At 60.3% G+C, this 27,705-nt stretch overlaps 1 protein-coding gene across 1 annotated transcript; it reads left to right on the forward strand.

The window, feature by feature from the left end:
• ESPNL (espin like) lies at window positions 1-27,705 on the forward strand. Its single transcript, XM_026491495.4, has 9 exons — window positions 1-378; window positions 1,606-1,796; window positions 3,685-3,871; window positions 6,154-6,336; window positions 14,127-14,258; window positions 20,401-20,512; window positions 21,535-21,647; window positions 22,378-22,572; window positions 24,410-27,705. Exons 1-9 carry the CDS (start codon window positions 85-87, stop codon window positions 26,015-26,017), a joined length of 3,015 nt encoding a protein of 1,004 aa, XP_026347280.1. The 5' UTR covers window positions 1-84; the 3' UTR covers window positions 26,018-27,705.

The raw sequence follows: 27,705 nt of genomic DNA on the forward strand, positions 1-27,705 counted from the left end.
AGCTGGGAGCTTCGTCCACGCCTGAAACAGGAAGCCCGGGCCTGTGCTGAGCCGCCGAGAGCCACCGGGCGGCTGGGCAGGAGGATGGAGGGGCAGCGGGCGCTCGCGGCTGCCAAGGACGGGGACCTGGCCACCCTGAAGCGGCTGCTGGAGGCTGGTGCCCTGGGCGCGGGCATCATCGACGCCCTGGGGGCTGGCCTGGTGCACCACGCCACCCGGGCCGGCCACCTGGCCTGTGTCAAGTTCCTGGTGCGGCAGGCCAAGCTGCCCGGCAACCAGCGGGCCCACAACGGGGCCACCCCGGTGCACGACGCCGCTGCCACGGGCAGCCTGGCCGAGCTGTGCTGGCTGGTGCGTGACGGGGGCTGCGGGCTGCAGGTGAGTGGGGAGATCTGTCGAGGCGGAGCCAGTGTTCGTGTGGACTGGGGGAGCGGGAGCTGTGAGCCGGCAAATCCAGAGCCCTCGGGCTCCCCTGGGCACTGTGGCTCTGGGTTCTGTTTCGGGGACTCGCCGTGGAACCCCCACGGCATAGACAGTGGTGTTTGTCTCTGCCCCAGGCCCGCCTCACCCCAAACCAGCACCAAGCCCTTGTAAGCCCAGGCCGCTTCCCACCGAGTGTTCCCCGGGGCTGGCACAGAGCAGCAGAGAGCACGCGCTCTCCCGGTGCCCTCCCCCACCTAGGAGCGCCTGGCCTCGCCCGGGGGCAGGGGCTCCGGTGTTCCCATCAGGCCGGACCCATGGGGCCTGTTTCCTCAAGGGTCCAGACAGGAGCCTGTAGGGAGCACGGTGGGCACTCGGGCTCAGGAGCTGTGGGCCCAGCTGGTACAACTGGAGGCCTTGGCGGGTGACGGCGTGGGTCCTGCTGTGGGGGGCGGTGGGAAGAAGGAGGGTCTCCAGGGCTCAGTGATCATCTCGGCAGCAGCATTTCCAGCAGGGCCCGCCCTCTCCCTTTTCCTGCCTGCCCGGTGTCCCTTTGTGCAGCAGGAGGACGTGGGACAGAGGGCAAGCTCCGCTAGGGCATGTAAGGGCAGCCTCTGAGAAGTGGCGCTGGGTCCCCGACAGGGAAGACGCACCGGCCCCATCAGCTCTTCCCCCACCCTGAGAGGCAGCAGGGGGGAGCATCGCCCATTTCCGTGCCTGGGAGCACGCCCAGGCCTGCCAGCTGCTTGCTGTGGGAATGCTTCTGGCCTCGAGGACTCGTGGCTGGCAGACGGCTGCTCGGCAGGGGTAGGGGACAGAGGCCCGGAGGCAGGACCCCGGGACAGGCAAGAGGCCACAGAGCCTGACATGGGCAAGGCTGGACCCGTGGAAGCCCTTCTTCCTGTGAGTTGAGTGCAGGAAAGGGTCATGACTGCCCTTGAGAGAGGGGCCCAGGTGCAGGGGGATCAGGGGTTTGGACCCGGAAGATCTGGACTTGCGTTCCCCCCCGCGACTCCCCACCCTGCCCCAAGCAGGCCGCCTGGCTCAGCGGCAGAGAGGGAGGAGCAGACACTCTCGGGCCAGGCTGGCAGCGCGGGCTGGGCGGCGGGCTCCTGGGCACGGACACTGCCCAGCCGGGGCGGGTCCAGACCTGCCACACGCTCCCTGCCCTTCTGTGCCCCGTAGGACCAAGACAACTCGGGCGTCTCCCCACTGCACCTGGCCGCGCGCTTCGGGCACCCTCTGCTAGTGCAGTGGCTGCTTCGGGAGGGCCACGCGGCCGCCCTGGAGACCCTGGAGAGGGCCCTGCCCCTGCACCACGCCGCCGTCAGCGGGGACCTGACCTGCCTGAAGCTCCTGGCGGCGGCCCATGGCAGGTGAGGAGCCCGAGCGCCGCCTGTTGGTTGCCGGGGAGGCTGCGCTGAGGGGACAGACTGGTGGCTGAGGGGACAGGCTGGTGGCCGGTGAGGTGGGCCCTGCAGGGCAGGCACACTGGGGGGGAACAGGGAGGGCCAAGTGTGGGGCCAGAGCGGGGGCAGAGGGCCGATGAGACTCAGGGAAGGGGGAAGGACCTTGATCCTGCAGGCCGAGGGCAGTGCCTCGGGCAGACACAGGCGCGGTCTAGCTGCGCGGAGGGGCAGTGGGAAGGGCCTGGAAGCTGCCCGCGACGCTCAGGCTACTCCTGGTCTGCCTGGGGCCATGTCAGGACCCACACTCCCCCAGCTGGGAAGGTGGGCACCCTCAAGTCACCTGCAAGCAGCAGAGGCCTACAGTACTCTCAGGGGCACCCCAGATTGTCCTGCCACACTGTGCCCTCCCTCTCTGTCACTGTGAACCCCTCCAGGGTGGCCAGTCTTGTGCCGGTGGCCCTGTGCCCGCTGCCCAGAGTTGGTGCTGGACAAACAGAGTGGCAGGGATGGGATGGGCCCAGCCGAGGCAGAGGGCAGCCAGGTTCCCCTTCCCATCCTGAGAGCCCGTCCAGTCCTTGGCCCACACAAAGGATGCCGTGGGCACTGTGATAGGCCATCTGGGGGTGTCATGCACATGGCCTCCCTGCCCCCTGTTCCCAGGGCTGCTGGCCTGGCCGGGTGTGGGACTTAGCGTCCACCCCACGCCTGACCCAGCCTTTCCTCCCAAACCCGCCCGCCTCCAGCCATGCCTCTTCTGCTTCTGGGGGCCTCTGGATGGCTGGCTCTTCCGGCTGCCGCACACTTGCTCCCCAGCAAGGCCGCAGCTCAGCTGTGGAGTAGCGCTCTATTCCTTGGTCTGCTCATCCCACCCCTTTGGCGAAGGTCTTTGGGACTTGCTTCTGGAGACACTGTGGGCACCCTGGGCCTGGCCAGCCACAGTGTCTGTTAGACTCTGTTTTTAAAGTAGTTTTTTTTTTTTTTTTTAAAGATTTTATTTATTTATTTGACAGAGACAGAGACAGCCAGCGAGAGAGGGAACACAAGCAGGGGGAGTGGGAGAGGAAGAAGCAGGCTCATAGCAGAGGAGCCTGATGTGGGGCTCGATCCCAGAACGCCGGGATCACGCCCTGAGCCGAAGGCAGACGCTTAACCGCTGTGCCACCCAGGCGCCCCTAAAGTAGTTTTTACCATGAAAAACCTGGAGACTTCACATTTAAACACACCAGTGTGCATGCAGTGTCTCATGCCCCAGCGCCCCATTCCCACCTGGCACCGACCGCAGGGGCCAGAGGTGACGTCTGCGTCACCAGGGGCTGGGGTCGGCCTTGGGTAGGGGACTGTCCCTCCCTGCAGCCTTCCACTGAGGACCAAGAGCTCACCGGGCCCCGTGGCAGCTCAGAGGCAGAGCGGGACTGGGGGAACGCATGACCCCCCTCCTCCAGTCTGAATTCGGATGCCAGGTCTGGGCACTGCTCACAATGCCCCTTTCTTGCAGAGCAGGCCCTGGGCTCTGGAGGTTCAATGACCTGCGCCTTGCAAGCCCCACTAGGCTATTCACCTACCAGCAGGCCCCAGCATCGTGACCAGCTGAACGGCTTGATGGGGAGTGTGCAGATCTGGACTCCAGGATCCCAGTGGTCAGGGGCGAGGGGGCTAGGGGTGTGAGGCAGTGCACAACCTGTACACCCCTACAGGTGACCAGCTAGGGGGCCCCTCAGCCAGTAAGGGGGGCTGGGCACAAACAGTCCGGCCACGTGCTGGGCCTCCCCTCCCCTTGATCTGGGCCTTTGGTTGGAGCAGCCCCTGCCTCCTGCAAGCCCCACCAAGCACCCTCTGAACCTCACCTTCCCCACAGCGGCGTGAACCGGCAGACACGCAGTGGGGCCTCCCCGCTCTACCTGGCCTGCCAGGAGGGCCACCTGCACCTGGCTCAGTTTCTGGTGAAGGACTGTGGTGCCGATGTGCACCTGCGTGCCCTCGACGGCATGAGCGCGCTGCACGCTGCTGCTGCCCGCGGCCACTACTCGCTGGTCGTCTGGCTGGTAAGGGGGCGCCAGGGGTGTTGGGGGCATGGGAAGTCCAGGAAGGCTGGCACCTGCTCCTTCCTCAGCCCCAGAGCCACCTCCAAGCGAGCAGGGCCTGGCTGGGGTGGGGGCTCTACCTCTCTGGGTCTCAGTCTGCCCACAGGAAAACTGGGGACGGGTCAGGTGTGTCCAGCCATCACATTGAGCACTGGGCTGTTCAGGCCCAGCATGGGCCCGGGAATGCAGCTTTGAGGGGCAGTGGCCCCTGCAGGACAGTGGGGACTCTGATGGCGCCTCCCCCAGGAGTCCTGGTGGGTTTCCTGGCGTCCTCAGGGCTGGGGGCCCGCAGGGGGCAATGGCTGCTCCTGGCCCTGCATTTGGCCGCTTGTTCCTGCTCTGCTCTCTCAGCCCCTGGCCAGTCCCCAGTCTCTTCCCTTCTGGACCAGGGGAGGGGGCATTCGGGCCACTTTCTGGAAGGAAGCCCCAAAACCCCAGACGCATAGTGGCCCGGGTTGGGGGGATGCATTTTCCCAGGATGGGCTGGGGACTTCCTGCTTCAACCACAGAAAACTGGACCAGGCAAGGTCTCTGGGACCCCTGAGGGTTCATTACAGAGGCCCAGGGGGGTCTCAGAGTAGGGGGTCTCTCTGAGGAGGGCAGGGGGTGGCTGGGCAAGGGGTGGTGCCCAGAACAAGGAGGAGGGCCCAGTGTTTAATCCAAGTTAGAGGGAGCCTGGCTCGTGGGGCAGACCGAGCTGGGAAAGGCAGAGGCCCCGAGAGGACCAGGGCTCTTTCCTGAGGGACTGGGAGCCACGGAGGGACTCTGAGCCAGGAGCGGCAGGTGTGACTGGCATCTCCGAAGGCCGCATTGGCCGCTGGTGGAGACCGGAAAACCCTTCCTTGCTCAGAACCTCCCACACTTCCCGAGGGGCCTCCACTTCCACTCTTCATCCAGCAGCCTGGCCTCACTCCCCGAGAGGCCTTCTGCCCGCAGGGTCCCCAGGTGTGCGTGGCGCCTCCCCACTGCCTTCCCCGCGCATCCATTTAGGATGGCGCCACCCCACCCAGCCCTCTGTCCTGCTGTCCTGCTGTCTCTCCTCCATGGCACCAACACCGGGTGAACTATAAATGTGCCTGGGAGGCAAGGACTGCGTCCCTTAGCCTGGCACGGGGCAAGGGCTCTGGAGATGTCCCGCAAGTGAATGAGCGAAGGAACTGACGATGAAATGCAGCCACCGCCTTGGTCTTCGAGCCATCCTTCGCCTCCAGCCTCCATTTGCCGTTTTCCCTCCCAGGCTGGCCCTTCGCTCCTGAGGCACCAGCAGTAGCTTACACACTCTGTGCAGGCTGGGTCCGCCCACCCCCACCCCCGCCCCCCGGGGCCACCTTCCCACTGCTGTTCCTGCTGAAGGCGGCTCCAGTCCCAGTACCGGGAGGAAGCTCTGCGGCTCCACGCTGGCCTTACCGTGGAGCTGGCCTCACGTCCCCTCTCCTGGCGTTCTGACCCCGTCCGCTTCCGACTGCGGCCCCCCAGTAATGTGCCTGTCTCCGCACCTGCATTCCTGGCCCCTGGGGTGAGCCTGAGGCCTGGGCGTCTCCAGCTGTGGGCTCAGCACACGGACTGAGCCCCGGGGTGTGCAGGGGGAGAAGCAGCAGCTCAAAGCAGTGGGGAAGGTGGCAGGAGGGAGGAGTGTCCACCGAGCCCCAGGGAGCACCATGGGGGCTCGTCCCAGGGAGGGAGCAGCCAGGGCCACGGGCTCTCAGGGCCAGAAAGGTCTTTCCAGCATGACTCCCACTGTCGCCTCCCTGGAGCCTCCAGCCTGGCTCCCCCACTCCAGGGCTGGGCACTCTCTCCCTCGGGGGAGCTGCTGACGGGAGGGCCTCTGTTCCCGGCTCGCTGTTCTTTTCCCAGCAGACACATTTGGGTATCGGACCAGCCAGCACGCTTTCGGCTGCAGGTGACAACTAGACTGAGGTCTTCCGCAGTGTCCCTCGCACACCCATTCGGCTGAATGTCTGCTGTTCTCCTGGCCTTTCCCTTATAGTGAAAGTTGGCCACATTCAAGGCAGGAGGAGGAGAAACAGGGGTGACACCACGGCCACCAGCCCCTTTCCATCTGGAAGGCAGAGTTTTCTTAGAAGTGGCCCCTGGAGTTTGATTGGCAGCCTGGTCCCCCGGCTGTCTCCAGGGCTTCTGGGGAGGGTCACCTCCCGCTTCTGTGCCGAGCTCCTTCCCCACCATGTCCCCCTCCCTAGGAGGGGTCACCTCCTCAGCCAGTCCTCCTCCCCCACCTTCCCCAGGTCACCTTCACCGACATTGGCCTGACGGCACGGGATAACGAGGGGGCCACAGTCCTCCACTTTGCAGCTCGAGGCGGCCACACACCCATTCTAGACCGGCTCCTGCTGATGGGTGCCCCCATCATGACAGACTTCTGGGGTGGGACCCCCCTCCATGATGCAGCGGAGAACGGGCAAATGGAGGTAAGACCAGTGAGGAGGGAGGCTGTGCCGTGGAGCCCAGGAGCCCCCGAAAGCTGGCAGGCCTGAGAGCTCCCCATTCCAAGCACTTCCTACAACTCGCTCAGCAGTCCCGTACGAGAGGAGTCACGGTTCCCCTTTTACAGGTGGGTAAAGTGAGGCTGAGAGGGTCAGTCCCTGCCCAGGATCCAGACTCTGACCTACATGGGAGCAAAATCCATGCTCTCCCCTCCGTGCGTACCCTTTCCTTTGCACAGAGACTCCGGGGGCGTGTCGTCCGTCCCAGGAGAGCCCTTGGCTGGCTGCACTCTGCCGTGAGCCCTGGGAGCAGGGCTATGCCGGGGGCGTGAGGTTAGCCCTTTTGCTATCATCCAATAAATCTTGGGGACTCACATGGTCCAGTCCCTAGGAAACAACACCGAGGAATCCAGAGTCAGCAGGGGTGACGTTTAAATATTTAAGGTCCAACACTGAAAATAGACCCAGCCATCGGCAGCGGCCCCCTGCCCCGGGCACCGCCTGCACACTGACCTCGCGGAGAGTCAAGGCCAGGTCTGAGAGCAAAACACAGGTTTCCTCCCCCGCCCACCCCACCCAGCCCCACGTTGCACTGTGTCCAAAGGGGTGAGCCTGCAGCAGCCGGGAGCAGTGTGCCAGGCAGCACTAGTCCAGAGGGAGGGTTTTATTGAGATGCAACTGAGTACCCCAGTTGGGGTCTCTGCTTCTGGACAGCTGTTCCCAGCTGGAACCCAGCGTATGCCTGGGGTCCAGGCAGCCCAGTGTCAGCGGTGCCAGGTAGAATGAACTGTAGCTACCAAGAGTCACGGGAGGGCACCGTTCCTTTTGAAGAACGCAAAGGAGAGCCGATCCCAGCTTAGAGGAGCGCTGTGAAAAATTGTCTTTCTCCGACTCTCCAGTCCTCCCTACCCTCCACCCCAGCTACCTTCCTCTTTCCTCCTTCAGACACCACTCAGCCCTGCAGGCTCGCTCCCCCAGCTCTGTCTCCCCAGTTTCCACCCCTTCCTAGACAGGGTGGGAGGGCAGGGTGAGCCTCCGGGGAGGCCAGAACGGTCCTCAGCAGGCCTGGGAGAAGAGGGTGGGTCTGCACATAGCCCTGCAGTCTGTCTTTTTGTCCAACTGCGTGACAACAAAAGAATCAGAGGCAGTGAGGGGGCCCCGAGTCCAGAGGGACCGGAGGAGCCCGGAGCCCAGCCAGCGTGGTGCGGCTCAGCAAGGCGGCTGGAGCAGTGGCTTCCGTCAGATGGAATACTCCATAGGTTCTCAAGAAGTAGAACAGATGAGCCAGGAGTCTGTGGCTCCTCGCCCTCTCTGCACATGAAAATAAAAGAGCTCAGGACACAAGGCCCAGAACAGATTTCCCTTCAATCTTTTTATTGGGGAAATCCTAAATGCACGAAAGAGTGTGAGATCAGCAATGCCTGCTGGCGCACTGCCCTCCACCACTCCCTAGGCGGCTGTGTTACTTAGAGCAAATTGGAGATGTCACATTGTTTTATCCAGAAATACTTTAGCAGACATCTCCGAGAGATAAGGACTCCCTTTGTTTTTTTATCACACTTTCAAACCATTATCACACCTAAAAACAATTCGTAGTAAGGTCCTACTGTCATTTCCGATCCAGCCTCCTGAGAGCGTCCAGCATCCACTTCCCTGATCGCACTGTAATCGGAGGCTACACAGGAGCCCCACACTACTGATTTGTCTGTTGAGTCTGTTAATCCATTAACAGTTCCAGAAATATGCTTTGTCCGGGAAGCTAGGATAATGCTTGATCTCCCCCGCAACTTTAAAATAAATTCTTATTTTAGAATAGTTCAGAATGATTTTAGATTAGTAGAACAATTGAGACACTAGTACAGACAGAGAATCCCCATAGACCTACATCCATTTTCCCCTATCATTAGCAACTTAATTAGCATGGTATATTTGTCACAATTAATGAACCAAAACTGATACAGTATTACCAACCAAAGCCCATACTCAATTCAGATTTCCTTAGTGTTTTAGAGATTTATTTATTTATTTTAGAGAGACGGCGTGTGCTCAAGAGTGAGCATGAGCAGGGGAGGGGCAGAGAGTGAGGGGAGGGGACACGCAGACTCTGTGCTGAGCATAGAGCCCAAACTGGGGCTCGATCTCATGACTCCAAGACCATGACGAGCCAAAATTGAGTTGGACGCTTAACCGACTAAGCCACTCAGATGCCCCAATTACTTGCTTTTTTAATTGAGGTAAAAAATACATAACATAAAACTTACCCTCCTGGGGCTCCTGGGTGGCTCAATCAGTTAAGCAGCTGCCTTCAGCTCAGGTTAGGATCCTGGAGTCCGAGGATTGAGCCCCACATCAGGCTTCCTGCTCAGTGGAGAGTCTGCTTCTCCCTCTCAACCTCCCCCTTTATTCTCTCTCTTTCTCTCAAATAAATAAATAAAATCTAAAAAAAAAAAAAAAAAACCCAACTTACCCTCCTGTTTCTAAGCGTCCGGTGCTATGATAACTAGATGCACATCTGAATGCACAGTGTGTGCACATCTCCCGGTTCTCATCACTCAGAATGGGAACTGCATCCCTATTAAATGTCGCCCCGCCCCCCAGCCCCTGCCACCCACCTTTCTACTTTTTGTCCCTATGAGTTTGACAACTCTAGGAACATCGTATGAGTGGAATCATATAGTATTTATCCTTTTGTGACGGGCTTATTTCACTCAGCCTCACGTCCTCAAGGTTATTCCATGTTACAGGATTTCCTTCCTTTTTGAGGCTGAATCATATTCCCTCATGTGGATGGACCACATTGCCTCTCTTCATTCATCCATCAGGGGACACGTGGATTGCTTTTACCCCTTGGCTATTGTGAACAATGCTGCCGTGAATGTAGGTGATTGAATATCTCCTCAAGACCTTTCTTTCTCGATTGCTTTTAAAAATGTTAAACCAACCTTGCATTCCTGGAGTAAACTCAACCTGATCATGGTATGTTATCTCTCGTATATAGCTGAGTTTATCTGGCTAACATTTAGTTTGGGATTTCAGATGCAGTGTAGAGTGCTAGTGTGGTGGTTCTTATTGTCGGTACGCTGGGAATCTCCAGGACAGGTTTAAAATATCCTAACACCTGGGCTCCATCTGCCCAGAGATCCTGGTTTGATTGGTTCTGGGTGGAGCCCCCAGGTATCAGGACTTTTTAAAACTCCACAGGGGATTGTGATGTACAATTTCAAGACTATCTGTGTGAATAGCATTAGCTGAGCTAATCTAGTAAGAATTCATACAGACGATGCATCTTACAGTGGTGTTTGAACATGGGAAGGAGCGGGATTTCTGTGAGGGAGAGAGGGCTGGACATGGTCACCCTGCTAGAACACAGCAGAGAGCAGGAGCTGAGGCTGGCAGCAAGGTCACTGGTCACAGCAAGGTCACAAGGTCACAGCAAGGTCACTGGCTGGCACCAGGTCACTGGTGACAGCATGGAACTAGGTTTAATGCTGCATTAAGAGGTTGCTGTGAGATCTTGAAAGGAGGGCGAGTGATGCCACGGCTGTTTGGAGGAGGAAGTTGCCATAAGATGGGGTGTGGCCTGGGGCTTTGCTGATGAGGCTGAAAAGGAAACGACAGAAGACAGGTGTAAATAAGGTTCTCTCGGGGTTCAGATGAGTGGTTTTAACTCGTTGGTGGTTCTCTACCTGACTTCAAGAAGGGAACTTTATACCGAGTATTGTAGGCGTTCCTAGAGGCATTCAGAGCACAACTGCCTCGGGCGACTTTCTGCTCCTCTGAAAGGCACAGGTGAGTGCCAGTGAATTCATCAGAGCCTCTGATGTCCGTTCATTCACTCTTCTCCATTAAGATACTCACTCATGCAACACATAGTTATTGAGCACTTGCTTAGGACATGACCAAGGATTTGAGAACCACAAGAGTATTTGGTTTTCAGGAGGGCAGTACTCACTGTGATGGGGGTCAGAAATGTCAGGGACATTTTTAGTTTTACAGTGATTGAGGTGCAGTCATGGTGGAAGGGACACCAGGGGACCTGCTGTTCCTCGGGCAGTCCTGCACAATGACAGAAGGTCCCATGCCCCACACAACTTCCCAGTGGATCAGACATGCACGTAGGTGGAACACCTGTTTATAATGACCCGAACTTTGAACCCAACTCAAGTGTATATAATTATCTAAGCTTAGAAGCTCAATTCAATTATATGTATACACACGCCCCAGTTACTTTTCATAGTGTCAGTATATATAAGGCTTTTCCAAGAACGGCCCTACCGTACACATTGAGGGAAGATAGTATTTGGTTTTATTTAACACTTTACCAGGAACCGCTTGCTGTCTGGAAAATGGCTTCACTGCTGGCGGCCCCGGCCTCATGTGTTGCTGTCAGATCTGCGGTGATGCTACAGATAGGTTCGTTGGAGGACAATTTTTGAGAGCGCTTGTAATCACGATGCTCATTCAACTACAAAATGAGCCTGTGTCAAAGATTTTTATTTAACTGATTAATTAAGGAGAAAGCAAGTAATTCATATAACCAGGAGTAAACAAATAAATATTTCACAAGTAAGGAATAATGAAGTAAATTCACAAATAGACAGATGAGAACCAGGCAGTATTGAGAGGGAAATCGTTGACTGCACTCCACTGCACACATTTTGCATTTAGCCTTTTTCTGAACAAGAGTCATTTATAATATGAACATATTTTAGAGATTATTTAATTATTTATTTGAGAGAGAGAGAAAGAGGGAGGAGTGAGCAAGAACATGAGTTGGGGGAGAGGCAGAGGGTGAGGGAGGAGCAGGCCCCACACTGAGTAGAGAGCCTGATGCACAGCATGGCCCCAGGACTGTGGGATTATGACCTGAGCTAAAGCAGACACTTAATCAACTGAGCCAGCCAGGCGCCCCTAATATGAACATTTTTATACAACTTGCAGAGTGGCTGGTTCTAAGGCAGTGAATGAAAGGGGAAATAACCAGAAGTCTAAGCAGGACACTCAGGAATCTGTTTTGTCCACTTGAGTGCCTTTCTCAATTTGTCATGCTATGCACATCAGACTTTGTCTTTGGTGCGGCCATGCCCAAATACTCACATAGTAAAATGCATGTTTCTCAATTTATAAATTAATTTTCTTTTCTCCTTCATATTAGAGTATAATATTATTTTAAAATTATGTGTGCAGGCAAATTGTATTATCAGTGGAGTTCATGTTAGAATCATGAATGGGGTGTCAGAAAATGCTTGTAATAAAAAGAGGGCATTGGGACTGATGGCAGGGAGAACCCTGGACTAACTTACCCTCGAGGTGCCTTCCAGCCCTGCCTCGTCCTGTGATGCTCCTCTGTCTAGGGTGCCAATGAAGATCATGGGCTCCTAGAGCCATTGCTGTGACTCCAGGCTGCCCCACTTCCAGCAGTATAACCTTGGGGACGCTTCGTGTCCTTCTCTGTGCCTCATGTCCCCTTGTGTAACACAGACACAGTAATAAACCTCACAGGGTGACATTGGGACTGAATGAGCAGCCCTTGTGTCATTCCAGAATGGTGCCCAGTGCAGAGAGGTGCGTGGGAAGGACTTGCATCCCCATCTCTTAGACAGGCCTCCAGGGTGTGAGTGCTATGGTCCCCAGCAGCCCCCAGCTTCCTGTGATGGGGTTGAGCTTTTCAGGGCACAGCCTGAAAAGGGCTAGTGGCAAGAAAGACGGGAGCAGGAAAGCTTGCAGGGTGGGGATGAAGCTGGAATGGGATGGGGTTACCATTTTTAATGTGTTTTATTTCTGCAGTTAAAAAAAAAAGAAACCCTATCTGACATTATTGTTTTCGATTCAGTCAAGAAACAAAGGCTTATTTAATTTAAACTGATCCACAAATTTACCACTTTGTCATCTTCATTCCTCCTGGCATCTCTGGCCTTCCGTATGGAGTCCCTTCCCCTCAGTCTGAAGCCGGTGCCTCAGATGTTCCTTCAGTGTGGGTGTGTTGCTGGCAAATTCTTTGTTTCGTTTGTTTGTTTGCCTGGAAGCACCCTTATCTCATTTTTGGTCCCAAAGGATATTTTTGCTGGGTATAAAATAAAATCTGCACACATTTTCCTTTGGTGCTGGGAAAAATGTCATTCATTCATTGCCTTGGGCTTCCATGAAGAAGTCAGCTGGGGGGGGCACTGTTTTGAAGATAACCGTTCTTTCTCTTGTCACTTCTAAGGTTTTTCATTTTCTCTTTGGTTCCTGCAGTTTCACTATGGACCTCACCCGAGGTGGATTGCTTCTCATTTCTCCCACTGGGGGTGCTTGAGCCTCTTGAATTTGTGCTTGGGTGCATCCCTCAGTCCTGCACGGTTCCCAGCCTTTATCCCTTCAGAGGTGACTTCGCACCCATTCCGTCTCCCCTCTCTTTCTGGGATTACTACCACAGACGGTATTGCAGAGCGTTTCTGCTTTCATCTTTCTGGCTGTCTGGGCTGCATCTGGGCTGCTGCTTCTGACTGACTTTCTGTTTCCTCATCCTACAGCTTCAGTTTTTAGCTTGGTTATTATGTCTGTGTTCCTGGCCTACTACCAGTCGTTTTTCAGTCTACCATGTCACTTTTCATAGTGTATAATTCCATGCCTAAATTTTCAAGCTTGATGTTCATTCCCTTGAAAGTAGTAAGCACAGCTGTGTTCTATCTGTTAGTTCTTGGGTCTTTGTGGGTCTATTTCCTTGTGGGTTGGGTCTTCTGCTTCTTGTTCTGGTACCTTATTTCTTTGGGCTCATGGCTTTGTCTGACGTGTATGCTGGAACTTATATTTGAAAAACAATTTGTAGGAGTCATGTGAGGACTTGGATGAGATCTTATTTGCCTCTGGTTTTGGCCACACATGGGAATTGTGAGCCCAGGACCGTCTCAGTGCACATTCCAGGCTCGAGGTTCCCTGGCACCTACAGCACTAGGTGATAAATCAGAGCCCTCACCTCTGGATGACCCCAAACTTTCACTGGTCCCCCTAGTCCTGTGAGGCTGTCAGAAGAACCACTCAGGTTATAACTATTTCTCCTGCATCCGCATGCTGCTGGTGCAAAAACACTTTTGAGTGGTAGGTTTATCCCTCCGGATCTTCCCTGTCTCCTGAGCTTGGCCTGGTGATTCCTCACTTCCTTGTTACCTCTTTGATGCTTTAGGAAGCTGACTTTTACATTTAGTCTGTATTTTATGTTGTCCTTGGGGACTTGTTTCTCTACCCCCTGCTGGCACAGCCACCTCACAGATCTCGGTCATCTGTAAGCACCCACTACCTGCTCACAAGTCCAACAGGGATCAGGCCATCATTCCATCTTTCCATTTCTTCCTGTGAAAATGACACACAGCTCGGAGCATTGCTGTACAAACAGACACCGGTTCTGCATTTAGAGCCTGGGGCAAGGACTATAAGGGCAAGGTCAGGATCAGGCTGCCTAGCCAGGATGCTGGCTGTACCACCTACTGACCAGTGGAGCCCTTGGCAAGTTCCTGACTGTGGGCACCTTGGTTCCTCTCTGGGACAAGAGGGTGCTGGTGCCCGTGGAGCTTGGCGCTGCTGCTGCCTGGTTGGGGCAGCTGTGGGTGGGGCTTGGGGATACAAGCCCTGTCCCTGCAGTGAACAGCAACAGAGTCTTGGGCAAGTTCCATAGCTGTTGGCAGCCTCAGTTTCCCACCTGTGAAATGGCACGGTGCCTGCCTTCCATCACACCTGGTGAATGCCATGGGCACAGGCAGGTGGTACAGTGGTCACACTGTGTCCCCTCCCTACAGTGCTGCCAGACGCTGGTTTCCCACCACGTGGACCCCTTCCTACGAGATGAAGACGGTTACACAGCGGCAGACCTGGCAGAGTACCATGGACACCAGGACTGTGCCCAGTTCCTGCGGGAGATAGGCCGGCCGGTAAGCTTCACAGTGCCCACCCGTCCCCGGAGGCTGGGTGACAGGGTCCCCCGCTATCCTGAAAGCCAAGTTATGGAGAAAGCTCACTGTATATGTCACACTGTTCCCAGGAGAAGGGTCTTGGGCCAGGACAGAGTCAGCGCCACAAGTCAGCTGGCCCAGTGCTGGGACCGGGCAGAGGCAGGGGTTATGACAAAGGTCATGACAGAGCCATGATGGGGCTGCAGCAGGAGCTGTGATGGGCCATGGCCCAGGGGCCATGACAGAGGCTGGGACAGGGGCCGTGACTGGGACTGGGACAGGGCCATGACAGAGGCTGGGACAGGGTCGTGACTGGGGCTGTAACAGGGGCGATGACAGGCGCTGGGACAGGGGCCGTGACTGGGGCTGGGACAGGGCCATGACTGGGCCTGGGACAAGGGTGGTGACAGGGGCTAGGACAGGGGCGGTGACGGGCTGGGACAGGGGCCGTGATTGGGGCTCACACAGGGACAGTGGCAGGGGTCAAGACAGGGGCCACAGCCATGACTGGGCCAGCTATGGCTGGCACCAGGACTGGGCTTGTGGCTGGACCTTGGCTGGGGTGTCTGTGGGGTGCTGTTGTCAGGCTGAGGGTAGCCGGGGGGTAGGAACAGGGCCCTGAGCCCCGTGGCAGTCCAGAAGGCAGAGGGTTCCAGTCCCGTGCTCCCATCTGGGTGTCCCTCACGGTTGCACGCCTTGCTGAGCCGTTTCCCCATCCATGAGGACAGGCTCTCACTCGTCCTGCCGGCCCCAGGGCCCAGGACATGACAGGCCACCGCGAGCATGCACTGAATGAAGAGGACCAGACGGGCGTGTGAGCAGGTGGGCGAACACAGACAAGTGGGCTGGTGGACGGGCGTTCTTGGGGGTGAAGTCAGCAGTGTGGTCCGTGTGGAGCCTGGACCCCAGTGCCCTCCTGCCCGTCCCTGTCCCCATTCCAGGCCCGAGGCAGCAGCCATGACAAATTAGTCCCAACCTGCTACAGTTTTTGCCCGTGTTCGTTAGTGGCCATCCTTTCAGATAGTGCCCCTGGGATCACGTGGCCCCATGCCAGGTCTCGCCGTGGGGTTCCTGCACCTCATTTTCCCTCAGGAACCTCCAGGACCAACTGAGGCAGAGCTGCAGTCCTCCCTGGTCCTGTGCCTGTGGCACAGTCCTTTTCCCTCCCCCTGAGGCCCACCTGCCAGCGTGCTGTGGTTTGGGGCAGCGCAGGGGTGTGCCGACGGTGGCGTGGGAACCGAGGACTGCCCCGACTGCTTGAAGTCATTCCCTGTGTGGTCCTGGGGCCGACCTGGAAGCTGAGATCGGAGGTGGGCGTGGCTCTGCTTCCCTGGGGTAGGTCCCCGCCCGTCCCCAGCCCAGCCACTCCCGGGCCTACTGTCTGGGCAGCATCTCTGACCCCAGCCCTCAATCCCCAGGCCCCGGCCCATCTGCCAGACCCTCCTGCCCACTTGGCTGAGGGGGGAGGGGAGGGGTTCTGGGTGCTCTCCTGACAGTCCCGGGGCCTTGGAGAACCGGCCCATCTCTGGCTGTCCTCACTGTCTCCCCAGTATCACCATAGCATCTGAGACAGAATTCTGTTCTCTCAGGACTCCCCACCAGTCTGGGCTGACGGTGCGGCCTCCCCACCCCAGCCTGTGACCAGCAGTGCCCAGCCCATCCACATACCCTTGGCTTTCGAGGCTTGTTGCTGTGTCTGCAGGGAGCTCAGGGAGCACCTGTGGGACTCGGGGTTAGGCCAGGAGCCTCCCTTCATTCCCCAGTGAGTGCCCCAGGCAGCAGGGGGTGCAGGTCCCTCTCCACGGGCTGGCACACCCCCCCCCCAGGCCACCTGCCTCACATGCGCAGACTTGGCTCCACGGGAGGGCAGGGTGTTGGCTGTGGGCCCCCACGCTGGGGAGGGGGGTGCCGGGCGCATCATGCAATATGGATGGAAACACAATATCCAGAGGTCGTCCTGCTGGCCTCTTCCCACGCTGGGCTCAGGGGAGGTGGTGAAAGCCACACAGGGCAGCCGCACCTGCCCCCGGGGAGCCGTGGGTCTCGGGAGAGGTAGCCCTGGGAGCCAAGCCAGACCTGCAGTGGGGAGAGCTGCCCTCCGGAAGGCGCCCCTTCCTCTGGCGGGGCTGCAGGACCTGGGCTCACGCTGCCCAGCACTGGCCCGCCCGCGGCTCCGGGAAGCCAGGCCCCACCTCGAGGGCCCCACCTCAGCCTGGGCCACGTCTTCCTGCTCCCTGGCCCTCGGGCACCCCTCCGCACAATGAAGGGTTGGGCCTCTCTGACGGGGTCGGTTCCCGGCTGCAGGGCTGGGTTTCCGTGAGGTCCGGGACAGGTGGTGGCATTTGTAAACAGCAGCCCTGGATGATGAGCGTGACCCTCCGAACGGGGGAGCCACGCCCGCAGCATCCCCACAGCACCCGAGCTGTCCTGCTTGCCCCTAGCCCTGTACTCACACCCACCAGATCTGGAGAGGCTCTTCCTGGCCGGGGAGCGCTGGCAAGTTCGCAGCATCTCCGAGCCTCAGTTTCTCATCTGTAAAACAGGATTAAGAGCCTCGTGGCAGGAGCGGCTCCTCAGGCACCCGGTGGGTGCTAATTCCCTCCCTAGGTCAGAAGGGCTCGGGGACCCTTTCATCTTAGCTGGGGAGCTGAGGTCCAGAGACGGCAAGGGACGCCCCTGGGCAGCCTCCTCTCCAGCAAGGGGTGGGGCTCGGCTGTGCCACCAGTAACCGAATCTCAGCCATGGGGACCGGTGTCCAGCACCCATCTGTGGGTCATGATTTTCTCAGCCCGGGTGGCATTACAGGCCTGTAACCCGGCTCGCCACAGCCGTCCTCGATGCATAATGCATGGCAGGCACAGCATTGCTCAAATCTCACCAAAAACACGGGAAAGGAGATGGCAGGCCATGGGAAGGGCCCAGGGCAATTGTCCGATTTGGGGGCCGTGCGTGCCCAGCCGTCAGGACCCAGAGGTCCAACATCTGAGCTCCTTCAGCTCCTTGCAGATTTGGTTAGTGTCAGGATGTGGGTTCTCCCACCGCCTGGGAAACAGCACAGCAGACAGGGCCTGGGTGGAATTCCGAGGCGGCAGCACGTCCTTGAGATCTGAGCCGCGCCAGAGCCGGGCCTGCCAGGCACCCTCCATAGTTCCTTATCTTCCTGACTTACAGGTGGGGAAACCAAGGCCCAGGGAGTGACTCCCCCACATTTCTCCTTGGACGGGGTGGAGCAGGATGCGGCCCAGGGCCAGGAGAGTGGCATGAGGTCCCCCCCCTAGACTGCAGGTGCTGCACTGGGGCCAAAGTCCATTCCCTGCACCCCAAACCAACTTCCTGCCTCTTCTGTCTTCCCCTGCGCTCTGCAGGGGGAGGGGAGCTTCTGAGAGCAGATTCCATTAGGGAGAGGGGCCAGAGGGGCAGGGGGAGGCCCCCAGGCCAGCCATCCTCTGTCAGACCGACAGCCAGCTTCTCTAGCAGTGCCCCAGGTTCCGGGGTCTGACTCGGCCCTGCTTAAAGCTCGTAAGCCAGCCAACGTCTGCATCATGGACGCTGGAAGAAGACACTAGAGTCCTGGGTCCAAGACACACTGCAGAGAGCAAGCATCATGTTTTATTGGGCCCCCTTGGCCCCCCCAAGTCCCTGCGTGATGCGATATGGGTCCAGATGGCTACCGTGCACACGGGAGGCTTGTGTCACAGCTGAGGACCACTGAGCCTGGGGAACCCCCATTTTGTAGCAGGCAATAAGATCCCTCTGGGTCCCTCCCTCCAAATGCAGCCCTGAGAAATGGCCATGTAACGAGCAGCCAGGGTTTTGCATCTTCGGTAGGAGTTCGAGAAACCAGACCAGTGTCAGGGCCTCCCCTGCCCCCGAGGCCCACCCCTCTGCCTCCTCCTCTACCACTGATACCCTGGGACCCAAAGAGCTGTGATTCGAGGGACTCCCGGAGCAAGCGCTGGGGTCTCGAATAAGATTCTGATCCCAGCTCTGCCATATCCCAACTTCGGGGCGTTGAGGAAGCCTCCTGCCCCCTGAGAGCCTGGGTTTCCCCGTCTGTGCCCTGGGGGCTACACTGGGGGTGGAAGTGCTGTACTGGGGCCTTCCTCTGGCTAGCCTCTCCCTCTCCTGTGACCCAGGGATCTCAGATCTCGCCCACATCCCCAGAGGGTCTGCTCCCCTGGCCCCGGCACCGTGGAGGGTTAAGGTGCCGTGGTAAGGGATCCTGCACCCAGCCCCAAGCCCGCCTGGCCACCTGATACCTCAGCCTTCAAATATTAATGCGACACCTCCCGCTCCCAGGGGCGGCAGCTGGGACAAGCTCCGACAGCCCGGGACGGCTGCAGCTCCCTGTGCTCAGCCCAGCCCCTGCCTCTGTGGGTTCCTGCTGGGTCAGGGGCCAGTGGACACCCCCCCAACCACGGAGCACCGGGGCTCCCGGGCTCCACACGGATTCCTGGAAGGACTGAGGTGTGAGGTGCGTGGTGGCCAGGCAGGTCGGGTTTTAGGCTGTGTTCCTTTCCAGTGGTCAGAGTAGGCAGAGGGTCCTGGGGGGAGAGCCATTGAGGGGCTGGAGGCCGTGGGTGCAGGTCACGGGTTCTCCTGAGGGCACCCCCAAACTGGGGTGGCTCCCTAAGGTCTGTGCCTCCTTGCCGGGAGGTAGAATCGGGAGGTGGGACTGAGCAAGAGGACACTCAGAGTGGCCAAGCAGTTGGCCCCAGCAGGATCGGTTAGAGCACGCGCTGGGCCAGCGCAAAATGAAAACTCAGGCTTTTTATTCAAAGACGATGAAGCATTTTAAGACAGAGACGGCAGAGCATTAAACTGCACTGCAGCGTGGGCCACACCTCGTGACATGGTCGCAGCCCCAGGCCACGCATCCAGGAGCGGCTCAGGCTCTCTCCGGAACCACCCTGGTGGCCTGTCCCGCCTCCACTGCCCCTGGCAAGAAGGGGTGAGGAGCTCAGAGGGCCCGCAGCCGCGGCCCTACTAGCTGGAGAGGCGAGCAGGGGCAGCCCCGCCGCAGAAGGGCATCGTGCGGGGAGCCCAGGAGTCTGCCCTCCGAGAGACGGGCTTGGCCTGACTTCACCTTTCTGCTTTAAACCAAGAAGTGACAAGCTTGGCTCGGGTGTTGTCCTGGAGAATTTCTCTGCTATGTAAGGAGGGACACACAGCATAGGGGAGGCGAGCGCTGTCCTGCTGCTCCCAACCCCCGGTGTCAGAGCAGGCTGCTTGCTAGGCCGGCAGGGCCAGAAGTCTCGGCTCCCAGCAGTCAGTCCCCAAAGCTGAGGCTGCTCAGGGCCGAGCTGGGGAGACGCGTCCAGCTCAAGGGCTCCTCCTGGCTGCGACCACTTAGTGCCCAGGGGGCAGGAGAGGTGGCCACGGTCAGGTCTGTGCCTTGCCCCCGACCTGGGGCAGGGTGTAGGGGTGAGTTTTGGGGGCCCCTCCAGTGCTGGGGGGCTGATATTGGTGATCTCTGTTTCTCAGTGGCCTTGGGGAGGGGGCGGCCTGGACACTGCATGATGGGTCCTGGGCACAGCGCCCCCCCCCCCCCAAGGTGTGGCCGCAGCCCCACGGCCCCTACTTGTGGGTCTGAGAAGTGTTGCAAGTGCCTCACAGTGCCCCCTCTGCTCTCCTCTCAGAGGGGGGAGCTGTTCCAGGCCGTTGTCTCAGCACAGAAGTTGGCGACAGTGAGGGAGGGTGTGCACGTGCACAAGTGTATATGTGTGTGTGCGTGCACGTGTGTGCATGTGTCCATTGCATGTGTGTATGCACGCATGTATGGGTCTGTGGGTGTGTGTGTGCACGTGTGCACATGTGTGTGAACACATGTCTCATAAGGCCAGAGCGAGGTAAGCACAAGCCAGCCCCCTGGCCCCGACCCAGCACCCGGAGCTGCAGGGTTGAGCTGCCCCCAGAGAAAGGCTGTGAGCCAGGCCCTTAGATGAAAGGGGGTTCACCTGGTGGTGGTGGTGGTGGTGGCAGCCTTCCCCCAAGCAGACTGGGCCACGACTAGTCTGCTCGATGGCCCTCACTGCCCCACCAGGATTGCTGGCAGCCCACGGCCCACGTCAAGTTCCACTGGGCCTCCTGAGAGGGTCTGTCTGGGTCTGTCCACCCCCAGGTGCCACTCCTGATGACGCCACCGCCGCCTCCGTTTCCCCCTCCCCCGCTGTCAGCCGCGAGGCACTCCCCAGAGGATGGAACAAGTGGCTCGGGTCTCGGCAGCCCCACCTGTGAGTACATGTCTCCAGGGAAGACTGGCCAGGACCGTGGGTGCCAGGAGTGGGTGCCGCTGGCCTCACCTCTGAGGTCCCTGGAAGGGTGGTTTGGGGGAGCAGCTGACTCCAGGAGCTGGGCGTGCCATACGGTGGGCACGGAGCTGGAGCCATCCCTCCCGACACCCAGCCCCAGCTGCTTCCAGATTCCCTTCATTGCCTTGGTTGTTTCTTTAAAATGAGGATCAACATTTTCCATGACCGACACTTGTAATTCCAATTAAATGGCCCCCTGCTCCGCCTTCCAGGGTCCCTTTGTGAGCTCGGAGCCCCCAGGGCCTGGCTGTCCTGCCTGTGTGACCCTCAGCAGCCTCGTCCCCTCTCTGGGCTTTGGTTTGTCCAGAGATGAATCTCGAAGGTCAGGTCACTGGGGCCCAGGGCCCTTCTGGACCTGCTGCTGCTGGTCGGAGACTCCAGCAGGTGGAGTCACTGTGGGCTAGCAGAGGCGGGTCACGGACTTTTAGGGAATTGGGACCATTCTAGCAAAATGAAATGGAACAGCGTTAAAATGTCAGCAGGTCCATATTCGTGAAGGTCGTGGTTATAGAGTCACACGGAGTGTGTGTGTGTGCGTGTGATGCAGGATGTGTTTCTCCGTTGGGGTGTGGCCCTGGTGTGCATGTTGCCACCTTTTGGGAGGGGCAGTAAGAGGAGAGTTCTGATCTTTTGTGGTCTGATGGGGCTGCATTAGGTCCCCAGACCACCCAACCCTCTGCGCTTCCAAGCTCCAGGGGTGAGGGCGGTAAAACTCAGCCCTCCAACTGGCCAGGCTTGGGGAGCTCCACAGGCGCCCCTGGGGGCCCTAGCAATGAATCAGTCTGCCGGGCCCTGGGGCCTTTGTTGGGGGACTGTCTGGCTCTTTGGCTCCAAGTCTAGTGGTCCTTAAGGAAGGCCAGTTCTGCCCCCGGTCCAGGGTTTTCTACCCCCATCCCTTGCCTTCTTGGGGAAGCCCCCTGACTCTGCTTCCCTTCCCCCAGCAGTGGTGACTCCCAGCCCAGCCTGGCCTGGTCAGCCTGACCAGCCTCTTCTGAGGGAGCAGACCATCTGTGCAGCACCCCCACGGGTCACCCCCAGCACCACAGCTGTCCCCACGGTACACCTCCCACCTCCACACCCCTGTCTCCCCAGCTCCCAGCCACCCCTCAAAGTCCAGTTGGCCTCTCATCACAGAGTCCTATGCTCGCCCAGGCCGGGTCACTTCTGGGACAGAGATGCAGTTGTCCATGGGTGGGTGGGCCTGGGGTCTACTGCCCTCTTCCTCAGGGGCTCTAACCCAGCCTAGGACCCACTGGAGGAGGCCAGCTCCCCTTTCTCCTTTTCTTTCTGGGCATGAGGCCATTAAAAATCCAAACCACCCTTTCCTTGAATGGGTCCCAGGACCTCTCAGCCCCTGAGATGGTCTGTGCAAGTTTGGGAAATGCTGCATGGTGCTGCCTCTCTTGGACAGTTTCAGTGCACACATTAAAGGCTCTGACAAGTCCTGTGGTTCAGAATTGGTTCAGACTTTCTCTTATGTAAGGGTGCCCCAAGAGAGTTTGCCCATCCACAGGGCAAGCTCCTCTCTGCCATGTACAGAAGAGGGGAGGAATCTCTGGTTGCCTCCCTCAGCCCGCGATCCCCCACGCACAGACCTGGATCCCTCAGCGGACACCAGGGATCCCTGCCTTCAGGGGCCAAAGCTTACCAGGCTGGGTCTCCCTGGCCCTCCCTGGCCTCCCCCCCCCCACCTCCTCCCTGGGTCTTGCTCACCCCGTGTGGCCCTCCCCGCCGGTCCCAGGCGGGGTCCCCTCAGGGCTCTGAGTGACCAGCCCAAGTCTGCACAGGGAGAGGAGATGGCGGCGGGGGACGCCCCGAACCGCCTGGCGGCGCTGCAGCTCGACAGGCTGCCCTCGGGCGACCTCGACGGGATGGTGCCCACGCGGGACGAGCGCGGCCGGCCCATCCCCGAGTGGAAGCGACAGGTGATGGTGCGGAAGCTGCAGGCGCGCCTGGGCGCAGAACCGGCGCCCCAGGCCCAGGTGGGGCCCGGTGGGTCAGGGCGGGGCGGGAAAGAGGATCGGGCCCTGCGGGGAGGGGGCGGGGCCAGGCCGAGAGGGGGCGGGGCCCTGCGGGGGAGGGGGCGGGGCCCGGCTAAGATGGGGCGGGGCCCGGCGGGAATGGGGTGGAGTGGGCCCACTGGGTAGAGTGGAGGCGGGGCGGGAGGCTTTGTCCTGGCGCGTAGACGTGGAAGGTGGGGGACCTGAGCCCACACCTCGAGTCTGGAAACCCAGGCACCCCACTGCGTGCGTCTCTGTGGCCCCAGCTTCCCCTCTGGCAGACGATGATGCTGATCGAGATCAGGGAGCTGGGAGCCTGTCCACCTGGTGGGAGGTGCTGTATCCACATGTTTTGTCTAACAATTTCAGACCACCTCTACCTTGTGCCAGGCCCTGTGCTAGGCAGTGAAGGGGACCTGCCCTGCCCTCCCAGCCCTTATATTCCAGGAGGGAAGAGGGTGACTGGGCAGGCCAGGTGATTCCAGGTGTCGTGGAGAGAAGCAGAGCAATGCAAAGGGGGGGCGGGTATTCCGTATGGGTGCTCAGGGCAGCCTCTCTGGGGAGGGGACCTTGAGCAGGGGCCAGAAAGAAATGAGAGAGGAATCCTGTGAGAATCTGGGACAAGTGATTCTGCTCAGGAGGAGCAAGTGCAAAGGTCCTGAGGCATGAATAGACTGGTACCTCGGAGCCAAGTGAATAAGGTATGACGGGCAGAGGTGAGGTCAGGGAGGGAACCGGCAGGTATCACAGGACTGCTCACCACCAGGCCCCTGGGGAGCAGAGAACCTGTGATTTGACTTGGGTGGTAGCAGACTTTCTCTAGCTGCCGCGGGGCGTAGAGGGATAGGATTTTGTCTGAACGATGTGTGTTGTACAGCCCTTGGTCAGAGCTGTGCTGTCCCACACGCAGTCATGCCAGCCACATGTGGCCATTTAAATCAATTAAAATGAAACAAGAGTCAAACTCCCGCTCCTCAGTGGCACCAGCCACATTCCATTTCTGTAGCCACAGGTGGCTGATGGCTACGTGTCACCGTCACCTGACACGTTGGACAGTGCTGGCCCCACTAGAGGGAAGTGGTGTCTCAGCCTGGCCACAGGCTTCATCCCTGTGCGGCTCCACTCCGTGCCCTTGGGTCTGCTGGGCCAGAGAATCAGAACTTATCAGTGCAGAGCACTGCCTGGCACAGGGCAGTCTCAGTGGTGGCTCAGGCCCCTCCCCTGTGAACTGGGCCCCCCCCCCAGGGGGCTCTGAGCTGTAATCAGGCTGGCACAGAGCCTCAGCGGGAGAGAGCCCAGCTCAGCGTCCCCCTATCTGTCTGTCCCAGAGGCCGTGGGCACTGGAGGGCAGGGCTGGATCCTGGTGCCAGGGCAGCCGCCAGGAGAACCCAGTGCAGAGTGGGATAAGCTGCCCTCTTTGGAGGCAGCTGCCCAACCACAGAAGGCCCTGGAGCTTGCGGGACGGCCTAGGAGGGCTCTGAGGAGAGAGACCCTTTGGACTGAACAGTGAGGAGATGAGATTAGGAGGATGTGGGGGTGGCAGAGCAGAGGCACGATCTTCTGAGGGCCAAGACTGGGCCCTCACAGGGCAGGTGGCTGCCCTGAGCCTCAAACTCAGGACTGGGGCCGGCCAGCCTCCTTGTTTATGCCCTAAGTCCGGGAAAGTGTCCCCGTGGTGTGTAGGGGCTGGGCTGGGGTTCCCAGGGCCACCTGGAGCCAGGCCACCCTCAGGGGGCTTGTGTCCACCAAGCACATGCCCTCTCCCTGCTGCGACGCAACGAGGGCCTCAGCCCTGCTGACTTGGCCTCCCTGTGCCCAGGGTGACAGCGGGAGCGCGGGCCCCATGGAGCAGGCGGCCTGGCAGTACTCACAGACGCACCAGGCCGTCCTGGGCCCCTTCGGGGAGCTGCTGACGGAGGACGACCTGCTGTACCTGGAGAAGCAGATCGCGGACCTACAGCTGAGACGCTGCTGCCAGGAGTATGAGAGCGAGCTGGGCCGGCTGGCGGCCGAGCTGCAGGCCCTGCTGCCCGCTCCCCTGGTCAGCATCACCGTCAACAGCCACTTCCTGCCCCAGCGGCCCGGAGCAGAGGGTGAGGAGGCCCCCGCCCCAGCGGCCGAGCCCAAGGGCCCCGCGGGGGCCTCGGATGCCGCGCCCGGTGAGCAGCCCCTGCCCTTCTGGTGCAGCCACATCGCCCGGCTGGTGCGCAGCATGTCCCTGCTGCTGAAGGGCATGAACGGGCTGGTGCAGGGCGAGGAGAAGCCCGTAGGCCGGCCCCCGCAGGAGGCCCGCAGGGAGGCCCCTGCTAGCCCCCCCAGGAGCGCGGCACAGCGCGAGATCCAGGAGTGCGGAGTGTCTGTGCGGACGCTGCGCTGCAACTTCGAGTCAGCCCCTGGCCCGTCCTGCGCCCCGAACCCAGGCCCCTGCGAGCCGAGGGCCCGGCCCGGGCAGTGCCAGAGAGGCTGCTGGCCCACAGCTCCGCAGCCCCGTGGCGGCCCAGTGGGAGAGGCACCGGAGCCCGGCGACGCAGAGGAGGCCAGCGACTCGGGCATCAGCTGCGAGGGGGCCCCCTCGGAGGCGGGGGCTGTGCCCGGCCCCGACCTGGCCAACCTGCGCAAGGAGCGCATCGTCATGCTCTTCCTCAGCCACTGGAAGAAGTCGGCCTACACGCCGGCCCTCAAGACGGCGGCCTGCAGGACCCTGGAGGCCCGCCGGCCTGGGCCGCGGGCGCAGGAGGCCACCGGGGGCCCTCCGCCACCCTCCCCGTCGCCCAGCGGGGGCCCCCGGCTCGGCCGCCTGTGGCAGCAGCGCAGCATCATCGCCCACCTGCTGGACAACTGGAAGGCCATCCTGGCGCACGTGCCGGCCCGGCAGCTGCGGCGGCTGAGCCGGCGGCCCTGCGGGCCCCTGTCCCCCGAGCAGTTCCTGCCCCACGTGGACGGGGCGCCCGTGCCCTACGGCAGCCTCACGCTGGATCTCTTCATGCTGGGCTACTTCCAGCTCCTGGAGTGCGACCTGCCCGCCGAGGAGCGCAAGACGCGCCACCTGCTCTGCTTCGAGGTCTTCGAGCACCTGGGTGCCCACGGCTGGGAGACCGCACGGGCCTTCCACAAGGCCGTGACCGACGAGGTGGCCGCTGGCCGCCGGGCCTGGACCGATGGCTTCGAGGACATCAAAGCCCGCTTCTTTGGCTCCAGCCGAAGTCCCGCCTGGGCCCCGGAGCCCGGCCGCAAGTCAGGCCTGACCCCCCTCGGGCCCCTGCCTCATGCCGCCGCCCCCCACCGCAGCCCCGAGCCCGCGGCGCAGAGGCTGGGGTCCGGCTGCCAGCGGGGCGGCTTCGACAGTGAGGACATCTGTGGCTACATCGACCGGAGCTTCGCCTTCTGGAAGGAGAAAGAAGCCGAGATGTTCAGCTTTGGAGAGTGAGACAGGCGGCTGGCCGGCCTTTGGGAATGCGGTGCTAGGGGTGGTTTCGGTTTTCTCTGCTCTTTTCTCCTTTGTCTCTCACCTGGCGGCCAGGTGAGGCCCGAGGCCAGGCTGGCGGACACGCAGTGTGCTGGTGCCTAGGTCCAGTCGCACCGCGACAGGCTCCTCCTCCCCGGTGTCCTGCGGGCACCTGGGATGCTAGCCCGTTTCCTGCGGGCCGTCCTTCCAGTGCCCGAGCCGCCCGCTGTCCCGTTCCTCCAGCGCTGGTGGCCCTGTTCCTCCAGCACTGGTGGCCCCAGGCACGGCCTGATCCTCTGTCTGCCTCCTTCTGGGGACCTCGGGCCATGCCCCTTCCCCTCCCCGGGCCTCTGTCCCCATCTGTGAAATGGGAGAGCTGCAGGTTGGAGAGAACGGGATTAGAGGGGCAAGCGGCCTTCGTGTCAGGCCCTCCAAATTCTCTGGGTCTGAGAGGTGGCCCATACAGGGGTGCCCGCCAGCCAGGGCAGCTGCCTGCCTTCAGACATGCACTCTGCTACTGTGTCCTGCTCCCGCCCCAGGCTCCACAGAGGGTCTGGTCCCGGCTTCCAGCTCACCAGCCCCAGGGTTGCACGGCCTAAGGCCGTGCCAGCCCCCCACCCCAGCCCCTGCAGGCTCAGGAGAGCAGGGACACAAGGAATTTTTCCCAGAGGAGCCGTGGCTGAAGGGGCTCCAAGCAGAGGAGGCTGGCGCCCCTCCCCCCGAAATGGGAGCTGTTAGAATCAGAGGACACATGGCAGGAGTGGGGGCACACGAGAGGGAAGGTGAGGTACGGCCACTTTCTGTGGCCCCTGGATGCCGTCCACACCCTTCTCCATGAGGGACTGAGGGAAAGACCTGGATCTCCTCAGAGGGGCTCGCAGGGGCCGCAGCGCTTTGAGTGAACAGGGCGCTGGGGGCACTGGGGATGAAGGCCCGAATGGCTGGCCATGGGATGTGGCTTGTCCCCGGCCCCCATGATAGCCAGAGGATGGGTCCCCCCAGGCCATGGGTCCCAAGGGTGGTTGGCCCGGAAGCAGGGGCTTTGGGGGAGAGGCATACCTCAGCTGTGTGGCGGCCCCGACGGGCAGCATGCGGAAGGAAGTTTCCGGATCTTCCTCTGGGAGCCCCTCCCTGCAGCCCCGCCCCTCGGGACAGCGGTCCCTGCGGTGTCCCCACCTGCCCACAGAGCTTGGAGGGTGGCAGGTGGTTGTCGGATGGGGCACAGAGCCCTCCCAGCTGGCCCGCTGGGACCCTCCAGAGCGGGTCAAGTCGGGGCCGCAGCGCTGGGAAGGGCGGGGGCCCTGGCCCGGGCTCCCTACCCTCCCGTGGAGCAGACACTGGAGGTGAGTTTGCTAATAAAGACTCCTATTCCTGGCCAGCCTGCACGACTGTGCTCGTTGCCCCCGTGCCCACAGCGAGCGGAGAGCCACCTGCGCCCCAGCCCCAGTCCTGATCTGAGCCGCACTGCAGCACCAGAGGCCACATCCTTAGCCCCACAGAGCCTCCCCTTCCTGATCTGCAGAATGGGGTGCAGTGCTGACCTGCCTGTCCCAGGGTCTGGAGAGGGTGTACGAGTCCCCCGTGGGAGGGCTCCCCGCCCTGAGATGGAGCAGGTTGTAACGAGCAGGGCGCCACCTCCAGGCTATTGGTCCCCAAATGGGACTGGCGGA

The sequence above is a fragment of the Ursus arctos genome, unplaced genomic scaffold (assembly GCF_023065955.2).
Source record: "Ursus arctos isolate Adak ecotype North America unplaced genomic scaffold, UrsArc2.0 scaffold_1, whole genome shotgun sequence".
Lineage (NCBI taxonomy): Eukaryota > Metazoa > Chordata > Mammalia > Carnivora > Ursidae > Ursus > Ursus arctos.

Coding starts and splice junctions, on each gene's coding strand:
- ESPNL (XM_026491495.4), top strand. CDS start 85: ATGGAGGGGCAGCGGGCGCTCGCGGCTGCCAAGGACGGGGACCTGGCC. Junction 14,259..20,400: donor TGCGGGAGATAGGCCGGCCG/GTAAGCTTCACA, acceptor GTCCACCCCCAG/GTGCCACTCCTGATGACGCC. Junction 20,513..21,534: donor GGGTCTCGGCAGCCCCACCT/GTGAGTACATGT, acceptor TTCCCCCAGCAG/TGGTGACTCCCAGCCCAGCC.